Consider the following 15,804-nt stretch of genomic DNA (forward strand, 5'->3'; position numbering starts at 1 on the left):
TGGGTCAAATTTTCCCAATTTTAATTCAAATCCTCTGAATTTTGACTCAAATTTTCCCAATTTTGGTCAAAATTTTACCCCCAATTTTGGATGAAATTCCCCAAATTTTGGGTCAAATTTTCCCAATTTTGGGTCAAATTTTCCCAAATTTGACCCAAATTTTGCCAATTTTTGGTCAAATTTTCCCAATTTTGACTCAAATTTTCCAAATTTTGACCCAAAGTTTCCAAATTTGAATCAAATGTTCCCAATTTGTGGGTCAAACTCCCCCAATTTTGGGTCAAATTCTCCCAATTTTTGGTCAAAATGTTTCCCCTCAATTTTGACTCAAATTTTTCCAATTTTGAGTCAAATTCTCCGAATTTTGGGTCAAACTCCCCCAACTTTGATTCCAATTTTGCCAATTTTGGGTCAAATTCTCCCAATTTGGGTTGAATTCTCTCAATGTTGGGTCAAATTTTTCTAATTTTGGGTTAAATTTCACAATTTTGGGTCAAATTTTCCCAATTTTAGTCAAATATTTCAAATTTTGACTCAAATTCCCCCAATTTTGGGTCAAATTTTTCAAATTTTGGGTCAAATTCCCTCAATTTTTGGTCAGAATGTTTCCTCTCAATTTTGACTCAAATTCCCCCAATTTTGGGTCAAATTCTCTCTATTTTGGGTCAATTTTTCCCAATTTTGGGTCAAATTCTCTCAATTTATTCAAATCCCCCCAATTTTGACTCAAATTCCCCCAATTTATTCAAATTCCCCCAATTTTGGGTCAAATTCCCCCAATTTTGGGTCAAATTCTCCCAATTTTTTTTTCCCATCTCTCTTTCCCGCCAGACCCGCTCGGCCCCGCCCCCCGGCCCCGCCCCCGAGTCAAGCCCCGCCCCCGGCGCCGTCGCCCCGCCCCCTCCTCGGGCCCGGCGGGGGAGGAGGAGGAAGAGGAGGAGGAAGAGGAAGACGAGGAGGAAGAGGAGGAAGAGGAAGAGGAGGAAACCCCAAAATCCGCGGAAACGGCCCCGAAAGAACCGGAAACGGGGGCGGAGCCAAACCGGGAGGCGGAGCCTGCAGCCAACCAGGAAGTGGCGGCGCCGAAACAGGAAGGGGCGGGGCCTGAACCGGAAGCGGAGGAGAAACAGGAAGTGGCGGAGAAAGAGGAAGTGGCGGAGAAACAGGAAGTGGAGGAGAAACAGGAAGTGGAGGCCAAACAGGAAGTGGAGGCCAAACAGGAAGTGGAGGCCAAACAGGAAGTGGAGGAGAAACAGGAAGTGGAGGATTCCCCTCCCCCCAGCGGGGGAAGCCCCTCCCCTCCTCCCCTCCAAGGGGCGGGGCCTGACAAAGAGGCGGGGCTTCCGGAAGAGGGGGAGGGGCTGAAAGAGGAGGAGGAGGAGGAGGAAGAGCCCCTCCCCCCCTTGCTGAGCGCCGAGGCCCTGCCCCCGCCCCGCCCCTCCCCCCCTCCCTCCTCCTCCTCCTCCTCTTCGGCCTCGTCCGCTCCCCCCCGCGAAGTAAAGGGCGAGGGGAAGCACGCCTAGGCGGGGGGGGCCTCAGGAGGGGGTAGGAGGGGGTTGGGGGGGTGGGCAAATTTGGGGAGGGAAATGAGGAAATTTGGGGGATTGGGAAAAACAACAAATGGGTGGGGGGCTTGAGGGGGATGGTTGAGGGAATTTGGGGCCGTGAAAATTAAGAGGTTTTGGGGGAATTTGGGGGGGCTGAATATGCAAATTGAGGCCCTTGGGGGGTGGGATGGGGTAATGGGGATTTGGGATTGAGGATGGGGAAATTGGGGAATTTTGGGCCCCAGGAGGAGATTTGGGGGTGGGGTTTGGGGGAGGGGAAATTGGGGGGCTTGATTGGGGAAATTTGGGGCAAAATTTGGGGATTTTGGGAAAATTGAGAAATTTAGAGGGAAATTTGGGGGATTTTGGGAAAATTGAGGAAATTTTGGGGGCAAAATTTGGGGAAATTTAGGGGATTTTGGGGAAATTTGGGGATTTTGGGGGAAATTTTTGGGGATTTTCAGAAAATTAAAGAATTTTACAGGAAAATTTGGAGAAAATTGGGGAAATTTGGGGGATTTCAGGAAAATTGAGAAATTTAGTGGGAAATTTTGGGGATTTTGGGAAAAAATGAGGAAATTTTGGGGCAAAATTTGGTGATTTTGGGGAAATTGAGGAGTTTGGGGGGAAAATTTGGGGAAAATTGAGGAAATTTTGGGTGAAATTTGGGGATTTCAGGAAAATTGAAGAATTTTGGGGGAAATTTGGGGATTTTGGGGGAAATTTTTGAAGGAAATTGGGGAAATTTTGGGGATTTCAGGAAAATCGAGGAATTTTGGGGCAAAATGTGGGGATTTTGGGAAAAATGAAGAAATTTTGGGGAAAATTGGGGAAATTTTGGGAGATTTCAGGGAAATTTGGGTGAAATTTGGGGGATTTCAAGAAAATTGAGGAAATTTTGGGGCAAAATTTGGGGATTTCAGGAAAATTGAAGAATTTTGGGGGAAATTTGGGGATTTTCGGGGAAATTTTTGAAGAAAATCGGGGAAATTTTGCGGGGAAATTTTGGGGCAAAATGTGGGGATTTTGGGAAAAATGAAGAAATTGTGGGGAAAATTGGGGGAAATTTTGGGGAGATTTCAGGGAAATTTGGGTGAAATTGGGGGGATTTCAAGAAAATTGAGGAAATTTTGGGGCCAAATTTGGGGATTTTGGGAAAATTGAAGAAATTTGGGCGAGAAAATTTGGGGAAAATTGGGTAAATTTTGGTGGATTTCAGGAAAATTGAGGCAATTTTGGGGAAAATTGAGAAACTGGGTGAAATTTGGGGGATTTTGGAAAATTGAGGAATTTTGGGGGAAATTTTGGGGGATTTCAGGAAAATTGAGGGAATTTTGGGGCAAAATTTGGGGATTTTGGGAAAATGGAAGAAATTTTGGGGGAAATTGGGTAAATTTTGGTGATTTTGGGAAAATTCAGGAAATTTGGGGGATTTTGGAAAAATGGAGGGAATTTTTGGGAAAATTTTGGGGGAAATTTGGCCAGATTTCAGGGATTTTGGGGGAAATGTGGGGATTTCAGGAAAATTGAGAAATTTAGAGGGAAATTTGGGGGATTTTGGGAAAATTGAGGAATTTGTGGGAAATTTTGGGGAAATTTTGGGGGATTTCAGGAAAATTGAAGAAATTTATGGGAAAATTGGGGAAATTTTGGGGGATTTTGGGAAAATTGAGGAATTTTGGGGAAATTTGGAAATTTGGGGGTGGGTAATTTGATGGTTTTGGGGGAAATTTGGGGAATTTTGGGGGAAAATTTTGGGGATTTAGGAAAATTGAGGAAATTTTGGGGGGAATTTGGGGAAAATGTGAGGAAATTTTGGGAAAAAGTGGGGGGGGGGAAAATTTTGGGGATGAGGAATTTTGGGGGAAATTTTGGGGATTTTGGGAAAATTGAAGAAATTTGGGGAAAATTTGGGGGATTTCAGGAAAATTGAAGAAATTTGGAGGATTTGGGGGGAAATTTGGGGGGTTGGAGGGGAAAATTTGGGGAGATTTGGGGAAAATTGGGCAAATTTGAGAGATTTTTTGGGGGATTGGGGGGAATTTGGGGAATTTTGGGCGAAATTGGGGAATTTGGGAAAATTGGGGATTGGGGGAAATTGAGGAAATTTTGGGGGGGAAATTTGGGGAAAATTTGGGGAAAATGGGGAAATTTGGGGGAGATTTTTGGGGAAATTTGGGAATTTGGGGAAAAATTTGGGGAATTTGGGGGAAAATTGGGGGAAAATTTGGGGGAAATTTTGGGGGGAAATTTTTGGGGGAAAATTAGGAATTTTGGGGAAAATTTTGGGAAATTTGGTGAAATTTGGGGATTTTGGAAAAATTGAGGAATTTTGGGGGAATTTTGGGGATTTGGAAAAAAATTTTTGGGGGAAAAAATTTTGGGGGAAAGAATTTTGGGGGAGAAATTTGGGGATTTTGGAAATTTGGGGAAATTTTGGGAAATTTTGGGGAAATTTTGGGAATTTCAGGGGAAGAATTTGGGAGGAAATTTGGGGAGAAATTTTGGGGAAATTTTGGGGATTTTGGGGAAAATTTGGGGAATTTTGGGGAAAATTTGGGGATTTGGGAAATTTTGGGGAAAATTTTTGGGGAAATTTTGGGGAAATTTGGGGGAGGTTTTGGGGAAATTTGGGGAAAATTTGGGAGGATTTTGGGGGAATTTTGGGGATTTGAGGAAATTGAGGAAATTTTGGGAGGAAATTTTGGGGAAATTTTTGGGAAAATTTTGGGGAAATTTAGGGGAAATTTTGGGAAATTTTGGGGAAAATTGATTTGGGGAAATTTGGGGGATTTTGGGGAAATTTGGGAAATTTTGGGGAAATTTTGGGGAAATTTGGGGGGGAAATTTGGGGAATTTGAAGAAAATGAGGAGTTTTGGGGAAATTTGGGGAGTTTTTTTGGGGAATTTTGGGAAATTTTGTGGGGAAATTTTGGGAAATTTGGGGAGTTTTGGGGGAAATTTGGGGGGAAAATTTTGAGGGAGTTTTGGGGGAAAAATTTGGGGGAAATTTGGGGGAAAATTTGGGAAATTTGGGGGGAAATTTTGGGGATTTTGGGGAAAATTGGGGAAATTTTGGGGAATTTGAGGGAAATTTGGGAAATTTCAGGAAAATGGGAAATTTGTTGGGGGGAATTTTGGGGAAAATTTGAATTTGGGGAAATTTGAGGATTGGGGATTTTGGGGAAAATTTGGGGATTTGGGGAAAATTTGAGAAATTTGGGGAAAATTGAGGAAATTTGAGGAAATTTGGGGGGGGAAAAATTTTGGGGGAAATTTGAGAAATTTTGGGGAAATTTTGGAAGAATTTTGGGGGAATTTTGGGGAAAAATTGGGGAAATTTGAGTTTGGGATTTTGGGAAAATTGGAGAAATTTGGGGGAAATTTGGGGGGAAATTTGGGAAAGTTTGAAAATTTGGGGAAATTTTGGAAAATTTTGGGGGAGGGAAATTTTGGGGGAAAATTTGGGGAAATTTGGGGGAAAATTGAGGAAATTTTGGGGGAAATTTGGGGGATTTGGGGAAAAATTGGGGAAATTTGGGGGAAAATTTGGGGGATTTTGGGAAACTTGAGGAATTTGGGGGGAAATTTGAGGGATGGGAGGGGAAAATTTGGGGAATTTTGGGGGAAAATTTGGGGGATTTTGGGAAAATTGAGGAATTTTGGGGAAAATTTGGGGAAATTTGGGGGAAATTTGGGGAATTTTGGGGAAATTTGGGGAATTTGGGGGGAATTTTGAGGAATTTGGGGAAATTTTGGGGAATTTTGAGGGGGAATTTTGGGGAAATTTGGGAGAATTTTGGGGGGGGAGTTTTGAGGAATTTTGGGAGAAATTTGGGGGATTTTGGGGGGAATTTTGGGAGAAAAATTTGGGGATTTTGGGGAAATTTGGGGAGTTTTGGGGAAAATTTGGGGAAATTTTGGGAAAATTTGGGGAAATTTGGGGAAATTTGGGAAATTTGAGGAATTTGGGGGGGAAATTTCGGGAAAATTTGAGAAATTTGGGGAAATTTTGGGGAAATTTGGGGGGAATTTGGGGGAAAATTTGAGGAAATTTGGGGAAATTTTGGGGAATTTGGGAGGAGATTTTTGGGGAAATTTGGGGGAAAACTGAGGAATTTTGGGTGAAAATTGGGGGATTTGAGAAAAATTGAGGGAATTTGGGGGAAATCTGGGGGAAATTTGGTAATTTCAAGAAAATTGAGGAATTTTGGGGGAAAATTTGGGGCATTTTGGGAAACTTGAGGAATTTGGGGGGAAATTTGAGGGATGGAAGGGGAAAATTTGGGGGCGGGGAAAATTTGGGGAATTTGGGAAAATTTGAGGAATTTTGGGGGAAAATTTGGGGGGTTTTGGGAAAATTGAGGAAATTTGAGGAATTTTGGGAAATTTGAGGAATTTGAGGGAAATTTGGGGGATTTTGGGGAAATTTGAGGAATTTTGGGGAAAAATTTGGGGATTTTGGAGGGAAAATTGGGGGAATTTGGGGAAATTGTTGGGAAAGGCAATTTGGGGAAATTTAGGGGTTTGAGGGAAAATTTTTGGGGAATTTGGAGGAGAAATTTTGGGGGGAATTTTGCGAAATTTGGGAAATATTTGGGAAATTTTGGGGATTTCAGGGAAATTTGGGGAAAATTTGGGGGAAAATTTGGGGGAATTGGGGAGTTGAAAGTGGGGAATTTTGGGGGAAAGTTGGGGAATTTTTGGGAAAATTGGTTTGGGGAAATTTTGGGGGAATTTAGTTTGAGGGGATTTTTGAGGGAATTTTGGGGGTTTTCAGGAAAACTGAGGAATTTTGGGGGGGGGGTGGGAAAGAGGGGAATTTGGGGGGGAAATTTGGGTGAGGGGGAAAATTTGGGGGAATTTTTGGGAAAATTTGAGGAATTTTGGGGGAAATTTGGGGGATTTTGGGAAAATTTGGGGGAATTTGGGGGATTTTTGGCAAACGGAGGAATTTTTGGGGATTTTGGGGAATTTTGAGGAATATTTGAGGAGAAATGATTTGTGGAATTTGGGGGGAATTTTGGGGCATTTTGGAGAAAATTGAGGAATTTTGGGAGGAATTTGGGAGATTTTGGGAAACTTCAGGGATTTTTGTGGAGTTTTTAGGAAATTGGGGGATTTTTTGGGGGAAATTGAGGAAATTTGGGGGGAAATTGAGGAATTTTTGGGGGAGTTTTGGGGAAATTGGAGGATTTTTTGGGGGGATTTCAGGAAAATTGGGGAATTTGGGGAAAATTAGGGAGTGTTTAGGAAAATTCGAAGGATTTTGGGGGGAAATTTGGGGTATTTGGGGAAAAATCGAGGAAATGTGGGGGAAATTAGGGGAATTTTGAGGGATTTTGGGAGGATTGGGGGAATTTTGGGGCATTTCAGGGATTTTTTGGGGAAATTTGTGGGGATTTGGGAGAATTTCTGGGCGAGTTTAACGAATTTTGGAGAATTTTGCAGAATTTGAGGGAATTTTGGGCTCTTGAGGCTCTCGGGGGGGTCCTGGTGGAATTTTTGGGGAATTTTGGGGATTTTTAAAGTCCCTAATTTGGGTCTCGGGGGGGGATTTTGGGGTAAATTTGAGGGATTTTGGGGCTCCTGGGGTCTCTAAATGGGTCTGGAGTCATTTGTGGGGGTCCCCGATTGAGTTTGGGGCGGATTTTGGGGGAAATTTTGGGGAATTTTGGGGTTTTTGGGTCCCTAATTGAGGCTGGGGGCCGCGGGGGGCGTGGCCTGCCCATATATGGCATGCCCAGGCACGCCTAACCACGCCCCCTCAAAGCCCCTCATTAGCATAAACCCCGCCCTACCGCTCTATCTAAGGGAATAGCCCCGCCCCTTTTTAACTCCTTATACAGCGCTCTGCTGTTGCCTGGCCACGCCCTTCCCGCGCGCTGATTGGCGGGTTTTTCACCGCCACGCCCCCCGCGGCGTCGCTTATTGGCCACGCCTGGCGGCCCCGCCTGCTTGCGACGCGGGGCATGTTGGGATCGCGGCAAGATGGCGGCCCCGCCCGGCTGCGGCCGCCCCGCACAATAGCGGCGGGGGGAGGGGGCGCGGGGTGAGGCGGCAAATGGGGGAAAAAAGGGAAAAAACGGGAAAAAAGGGAGAAAATGGCGAAAAGTGACGGGGGAGCGGGGGGGGAAACGGGGAGCGGGAGGGGAGAGGGGCGGCGGGAAGGCGGGAAATGGGCAGGGGGATGGGAGGGGGGCGTGAGGGGAGAGGGGGGTTGGGGGAAAAATGGGATTTTTGTGAGGGGAAATGGGGATTTTTGAGGGAAAAATAATCATTTTTGAGGGAAAAAAGGGGATTTTTGAGTGAAAAGTGGGGGTTTTTGAGGGAAAAATGCGGGTTTTGAGGGAAAAATGCCGTTCTTGAGGGAGAAAATGGGAGTTTGGGGCGATTTTTGGAGGGTTTGGATGGGATTGGAGGGAAAATCCGGGGATTTGTGAGGGAAAAATGTGGATTTTTGAGGGAAACGTGAGGATTTTTGTGGGAAAAGTGATGATTTATGTGGGGAAAAGGGGGTTTTGGTAGGAAAAAATTGGGATTTTTGAGGGGAAAAAGGGGTTTTTTTGTGGGGAAAATGGGGGTTTTAGTAGGGTTTGGGTGGGATTGGAGGGAAAATCCAGGGGTTTGTGAGGGAAAAAAGGGGATTTTATGAATGAAAAATGTGGATTTTTTGGGGAAAAAGGGGAATTGTGAGGGAAAAATGGGGAGTTTGGGGGAATTTAAGGATTTGTGAGGGGAAAATTGAATTTTGTGAGGGGAAAATTGAATTTTGTGAGGGAAAAATGGGGGGGTTTGAAGGAGAAAAGGGATTTTTGTGAGGGGAAAATTGAGATTTTTGTGGGGGAAAAAGGAGATTTTTGAAGGAAAATAAGGGAATTTTTGGGATAAAAAGGGGTTTTGAGGAGAATTTGAGAGATTTTGTGGGGAATTTGGAGATTTTTGAGGGAAAAATGGAGAAAAAAAGGCGGGAAATGGGCAGGGGGATGGGAGGGGGGCGTGAGGGGAGAGGGGTTTGGGGGGAAAAATGGGATTTTTGTGAGGGGAAAATTAAGATTTTTGAGGTGAAAAATGCTGATTTTTGAGGCAAAACAGGGGGTTTTGAGGGAAAAATGCACGTTTTTGAGGGAAAAATGCGGTTTTTGAGGGAGAAAATGGGGGTTTGGGGGGATTTTTGGAGGGTTTGGGTGGATTGGAGGGAAAATCCGGGGGTTTGTGAGGGAAAAATGTGGATTTTTTGGGGAAAAATGGGAATTGTGAGGGAAAAATATGGAGTTTTGGGGGAATTTAAAGATTTGTGAAGGGAAAAATGAATTTTGTGAGGGGAAAATTGAATATTGTGAGGGGAAAAATGGGGGGTTGAAGGAGAAAAGGGATTTTTGTGAGGGAAAATGGAGATTTTGGGGGGAAATTGGGATTTTTGAGGGAAAATTGGGGTTTTTTCCGGGGAAATTGGTTTTTTTGGAAAAATGGGATTTCTTAAGGGAAAAAAAGAGATTTTTGAGGCAAAAAGGAGAATTTAGGGGATTTTGAGGGGATTTTTGAGGGAAAAGCGGGGATTTATGTGAGGAAAAAATGGGGATTTTTAAGGGGAAAACTGGTTATTTTTGTGAGGGAAAAATGAGATTTTTGTGAAGGAAAAAGGGGAATTTTTGAGGAGAAAATGAGGATTTTTGGGGGAAAATAGGATTTTTTTGGAAATTGGGTTTTTTAGCATGGACAAAGGGGAATTTAGGGAATTTTTAAAGGTATTTTTGAGGGAAATAAGGGAATTTTGGGGGGAAAACGGGGATTTTTGAGGGGCAAATTGGGATTTGTGAGGGAAATTTAGGGATTTTTGGGGGGAAAAAAGTGATTTTTGTGGCAAAATGGGGTTTTTTGTTAGAAAATAGGGTGTTTTGAGGGAAATTGGGGGTTTATGTGGATAAATTGGGGGTTTTTTGTGGGATAAATGGGAATTTTTGAGGGGAAAAAGTAGTTATTGGGGAAAAAAGTGATTTTTGTGGGGAAAATTGGGGTAATTTGGGTATTTTAAGGGGTTTTTTGGGGGAAAAAATGGGAATTTTGGTGGAGAAATCGTTTTTTTGTGGGAAAAATGGGATTTTTGTGGTGAAATTTGGGGTTTTTTAGGGAAACAGCAGATTTTTGTGGGGAAAAAGGAATTTTGTGAGGGAAAAGTTGTGATTTTTGAGGGAAAAGGGGAAATTGGTGACTTTTAAAACGGATTTATGAGGGAAATGTTGAGATTTTTGGGGGAAAAATGGGAAAAAACATGAGGGGGAAGGGGATTTGGGGGAAAATGGGGAATTTTGTGAGGTGAAAATGGGGATTTTTGAGGGAAATTCAGCGATTTTAGTTGGGAAAAAATTAATTTTTGAGGGAAAAATTGGGATTTTAGTAGAGAATATTTTTTTGGTGGGATAAATGGGGATTTTTGAGGGGAAAAAAGAAATTTTGTGAGGGAAAAATGGGTTTTTTCTGAGGGGAATTTGGGTTTTTTTATGGCAGGAAAGGGATTTTTGAGGGGAAAATGGGAATTTTTGGGGGAAATTGGGAGTTTTTTAAGGGGAAAGTGGGGATTTTTGTGGGCAAATTGGGATTTTTGAGGGAAAAGGGGGAAATTGGGGAGTTTTAAGAGGATTCTTGGGGGAAATTTGGGGGTTTTTGTGGTAAAATGTGGGTTTTGTGAGGGGAAAACGGGTTTTTTTGAGGGAAAATTGTGATTTTTGGGGAAAAAAGGGATTTTTGTGTGGGAAAAACATTTTTGAGGGAAAAACGGGGATTTTTGGAGGAGGGAAAAATGGGGATTTATGAGGGGAAATTGGGGATTTTTGTGGGGAAATTGGGGATTTTTGAGGGGAAAATGGGATTTTTGAGGGAAAAGGGGGAAATTGGGGAATTTTAAGAGGATTCTTGGGGGAAATTTGGGATTTTTGGGGGGAAATGGCAACTTTGTGATGGGAAAACAGGGATTTTTTTGAGGGAAAAAGGGATTTTTGTGAGAAAAAACATTTTTGAGGGAAAAACAGGGATTTTTGGAGGAGGGAAAAATGGGGATTTATGAGGGGAAATTGGGGATTTTTGAGGGGAAAATGGGATTTTTGAGGGGAAATTGGGGATTTTTGAGGGGAAAATGGGATTTTTGAGGGGAAATTGGGGATTTTTGTGGGCAAATTGGGATTTTTGAGGGAAAAGGGGGAAATTGGGGAATTTTAAGAGGATTCTTGGGGGAAATTTGGGGGTTTTTGTGGTAAAATGTGGGTTTTGTGAGGGGAAAACGGGGATTTTTTTTGAGGGAAAATTGTGATTTTTGGGGGAAAAAGGGATTTTTGTGAGAAAAAACGTTTTTGAGGGAAAAACGGGGATTTTTGGAGGAGGGAAAAATGGGGATTTTTGAAGGAAATTGGGGATTTTTGTGGGGAATTTGGGGATTTTTGAGGGGAAATTGGGGGTTTTTGTGGGCAGATTGGGGATTTTTGAGGGAAAAAGGGGAAATTGGGGATTTTTGAGGGAAAATTGGGTTTTTTTAAGGGAAAATGAGGATTTCTGAGGGGACTTGTGGATTTCTGTGGGGAAATGGGGGATTTTTATGGGCAAATTGGGATTTTTGGAGGGAAAAAGGGAAAATTTGGGGAGAAATTGGGGATGTTTAAGAGGAAAATGGGATTTTTTGAGGCGAAATTGGGGATTTTTAAGGGAACTTTGGGATTTTTGTGGGGAAAACGGGGATTTTGTTGAAGGGAGAAATGGGAATTTTTGAGGGGAACTTTGGGATTTTTCAGGGGAAAATGGGAATTTTTGAGGGGAAATTGGGGATTTTTGAGGGGAAAATGGGAAATTGGGGAATTTTGAGGGGAACTTTGGGATTTTTATGGGAAAATTGGGGATTTTTGAGGGGAAAATGGGATTTTGGGGGAAACGGGGATTTTTGAGGGGAAATTGGGGATTTTTGAGGGGAAATTGGGGATTTTTGTGGGGGTTTTGTTGAGGGAAAAGTGCGATTTTTTGAGGGAAAAGGGATTTTTTTGAGGGAAAAATGGGGATTTTGTTGAAGGGAAAAGTGAGGATTTTTGAGGGGAGTTTGGGATTTTTAAGGGGAAATTGGGGAATTTTTGTGGGGAAATTGGGGGTTTTATGGGGCAAAGTGGGATTTTTGAGGGGCGAAATTGGGGATTGTTGAGGGGAAATCAGGGAATTTTAAGGGAACTTGGGGACTTTTAAGAGGAATTTGGGGATTTTTGAGGGGAAAACGGGGATTTTTGTTGAAGAGAAAAATGGGGATTTTTGTTGAGGGGAAAAATGAGGATTTTTGGGGAAACTTGGGGATTTTTAAGGGGAAATTGGGGGTTTTTGTGGGCAGATTGGGGATTTTTGAGGGAAAAAGGGGAAATTGGGGAATTTTTGAGGGAAAATTGGGGTTTTTTAAGGGAAAAATGAGGATTTTGAGGGGACTTGTGGGTTTCTGTGGGGGAAAAATTGGGGATTTTTGTGGGCAAATTGGGATTTTTGGAGGGAAAAAGGGAAAATTGGGGAGAAATTGGGGATGTTTAAGAGGAAAATGGGATTTTTTGAGGCGAAATTGGGGATTTTTAAGGGAACTTTGGGATTTTTGTGGGGAAAACGGGGATTTTGTTGAAGGGAGAAATGGGAATTTTTGAGGGGAAATTGGGGATTTTTGAGGGGAAAATGGGAAATTGGGGAATTTTTGAGGGGAACTTTGGGATTTTTTAAGGGGAAATTGGGGATTTTTGAGGGGAAAATGGGATTTTTGAGGGGAAACTGGGATTTTTGAGGGGAAATTGGGGATTTTTGAGGGAAAAAGGGGAAATTGGGGATTTTTGTGGGGGTTTTGTTGAGGGAAAAGTGCGATTTTTTGAGGGAAAAGGGATTTTTTTGAGGGAAAAATGGGGATTTTGTTGAAGGGAAAAGTGAGGATTTTTGAGGGGAGTTTGGGATTTTTAAGGGGAAATTGGGGAATTTTGTGGGGAAATTGGGGTTTTTATGGGCAAAGTGGGATTTTTGAGGGAAAAAGCGGAAATTGGGGATTGTTGAGGGGAAATCAGGGAATTTTAAGGGAACTTGAGGACTTTTAAGAGGAATTTGGGGATTTTTGAGGGGAAAACGGGGATTTTTGTTGAAGAGAAAAATGGGGATTTTTGTTGAGGGGAAAAATGAGGATTTTTGAGGAAACTTGGGGATTTTTAAGGGAAATTGGGGGTTTTTGTGGGCAGATTGGGGATTTTTGAGGGAAAAAGGGGAAATTGGGGATTTTTGAGGGAAAATTGGGTTTTTTTAAGGGAAAAATGAGGATTTCTGAGGGGACTTGTGGATTTCTGTGGGGAAATTGGGGATTTTTGTGGGCAAATTGGGATTTTTGGAGGGAAAAAGGGAAAATTGGGGAGAAATTGGGGATGTTTAAGAGGAAAATGGGATTTTTTGAGGCGAAATTGGGGATTTTTAAGGGAACTTTGGGATTTTTGTGGGGAAAACGGGGATTTTGTTGAAGGGAGAAATGGGAATTTTTGAGGGGAACTTTGGGATTTTTCAGGGGAAAATGGGAATTTTTGAGGGGAAATTGGGGATTTTTGAGGGGAAAATGGGAAATTGGGGAATTTTTGAGGGGAACTTTGGGATTTTTAAGGGGAAATTGGGGATTTTTGAGGGGAAAATGGGATTTTTGAGGGGAAACTGGGATTTTTGAGGGGAAATTGGGGATTTTTGAGGGAAAAAGGGGAAATTGGGGATTTTTGTGGGGGTTTTGTTGAGGGAAAAGTGCGATTTTTTGAGGGAAAAGGGATTTTTTTGAGGGAAAAATGGGGATTTTGTTGAAGGGAAAAGTGAGGATTTTTGAGGGGAGTTTGGGATTTTTAAGGGGAAATTGGGGAATTTTTGTGGGGAAATTGGGGGTTTTTATGGGCAAAGTGGGATTTTTGAGGGAAAAAGCGGAAATTGGGGATTGTTGAGGGGAAATCAGGGAATTTTAAGGGAACTTGAGGACTTTTAAGAGGAATTTGGGGATTTTTAAGGGGAAAACGGGGATTTTTGTTGAAGAGAAAAATGGGGATTTTTGTTGAGGGGAAAAATGAGGATTTTTGAGGAAACTTGGGGATTTTTAAAGGGAAATTGGGGGTTTTTGTGGGCAGATTGGGGATTTTTGAGGGAAAAAGGGGAAATTGGGGAATTTTTGCGGGAAAATTGGGTTTTTTTAAGAGAAAAATGAGGATTTCTGAGGGGACTTGTGGATTTCTGTGGGGAAATTGGGGATTTTTGTGGGCAAATTGGGATTTTTGGAGGGAAAAAGGGAAAATTGGGGAGAAATTGGGGATGTTTAAGAGGAAAATGGGATTTTTTGAGGCGAAATTGGGATTTTTTAAGGGAACTTTGGGATTTTTGAGGGGAAAATGTGGATTTTTGAGGGAAAAAGGGGAAATTGGGGAATTTTAGGAGCATTCTTGGGGGAATTTGGGGATTTTTGTGGGGGTTTTGTTGAGGGAAAAGTGCGATTCTTTGGGGGAAAAGGGATTTTTGAGGGAAAAATGGGGATTTTGTTGAAGGGGAAAATGAGGATTTTTGAGGGGAGTTTGGGATTTTTAAGGGGAAATTGGGGAATTTTTGTGGGGAAATTGGGGGTTTTTATGGGCAAAGTGGGATTTTTGAGGGAAAAAGCGGAAATTGGGGATTGTTGAGGGGAAATCAGGGAATTTTAAGGGAAGTTGAGGACTTTTAAGAGGAATTTGGGGATTTTTGAGGGAACTTTGAGATTTTTAAGGGGAAATTAGGATTTTTGTGGGGAAATTGGGGATTTTTAAGGTGCAAATGGGGATTTTTGAGGGGAAAACGGGGATTTTTGTTGAAGAGAAAAATGGGGATTTTTGGGGGAACTTGGGCATTTTTAAGGGGAAATTGGGGATTTTTATGGGGAAATTGGGATTTTTTTGAGGGGAAAATGGGAAATTGGGGATTTTTAAGGGAACTTTGGGATTTTTGTGGGGAAAACGGGGATTTTTGAGGGGAAACGGGGTTTTTATGAGGGAAAAAAACCCCTACAAATTCCCAACCCCCCCCCCCCAAAAATCCCCCAAATTGGCCCAAAAAGCCCCAAACTTGCCCGATTTGGCCCCCTCAGCTCGGAGCCGGCGCCGCCCATGGAGCCGGGAGCCGGCCCCAGCCCCGCCCCCCCCGAGGTAACCACGGCAACCATGGGAGGGGGCGGGGCCAAAGGGGGGGCGGGGCTACAGGGGAACCCCGGCACTGGGGGAAGGGGAGGGGCAAAGGGAGGGGGAGGGGCGGCCCCAATTGGGGGGGGGGGGGAACCCAAAATCCCCAGGTTTGGCCCCAAATTGGGGGGGTGGGGCAAGAAATGGGGGGGTTACCCAAAATTGGGGTTTTTTTACCCAAAATTGGGGTTTTTTACCCAAAATTGGGGTTTTTTTACCCAAAATTGGGATGTTTTTAACGCAAAAAATTCAGATTTTTAACCCAAAATTGGGATTTTTTTCTACCCAAAATTGGGATTTTTTAAATTGCAAAATTGGGGGGTTTTTTAACCCAAAATTGGGATTTTTTTACCCAAAATTGGGATTTTTTTTTTACCCAGAATTGGGGGTTTTACACCCGAAATTGGGATTTTTTTACCCAAAATTGGGATTTTTTTTTTACCCAGAATTGGGGGTTTCTTTTACACCCGAAATTGGGATTTTTTTACCCAAAATTGGGATATTTTTTTTACCTAAAAATTCCGATTTTTAACCCAAAATTGGGATTTTTTTTTAGCCCAGAATTGGGGGTTTTACACCCAAAATTGGGATTTTTTTAACCCAAATTCGGGGTATTTTACCCAAAATTGGGGATTTTTTTAAATGCAAAATTGGGGGTTTTTTTACCTAAAAATTCCGATTTTTAACCCAAAATTGGGATTTTTTTTAGCCCAAAATTGGGATTTTTTTCACCCACAATTGGGGGGTTTTTTTACCCAAAATTGGGGATTTTTTTACTTAAAAATTCAGATTTCTAACCCAGAATTGGGGACTTTTTTTAACCCAAAATTGGGATTTTTTTTACCCAAAATTGGGGGTTTTTTACCCAGAATTGGGGGGTTTTTCAAAATCTAAAATGGGGATTTTTTTAATCTAAAAATTCCGATTTTTAACCCAAAACTGGGGGTTTTTCACCCGAAATTGAGGGTTTTTTTACCCAAAACTCCAGTTTTTTAACCCAAAATTGGGATTTTTTATTACCCAAAATTGGGGGGTTTCTC

The 15,804-nt window shown here is 42.4% G+C and overlaps 1 protein-coding gene across 1 annotated transcript in view; it reads left to right on the top strand.

The window, feature by feature from the left end:
• ACIN1 (apoptotic chromatin condensation inducer 1) overlaps positions 1-15,804 on the top strand; it is a 50,169-nt gene that overhangs the window by 7,412 nt on the left and 26,953 nt on the right. Inside the window, 3 exon segments of the mRNA XM_030970818.1 lie at positions 832-1,503; positions 7,397-7,599; positions 14,674-14,731. Of these exon segments, the coding sequence (XP_030826678.1) occupies positions 832-1,503; positions 7,397-7,599; positions 14,674-14,731 (933 nt within the window).

This window comes from Camarhynchus parvulus, unplaced genomic scaffold (assembly GCF_901933205.1).
Source record: "Camarhynchus parvulus unplaced genomic scaffold, STF_HiC, whole genome shotgun sequence".
Classification (NCBI taxonomy): Eukaryota; Metazoa; Chordata; class Aves; order Passeriformes; family Thraupidae; genus Camarhynchus; species Camarhynchus parvulus.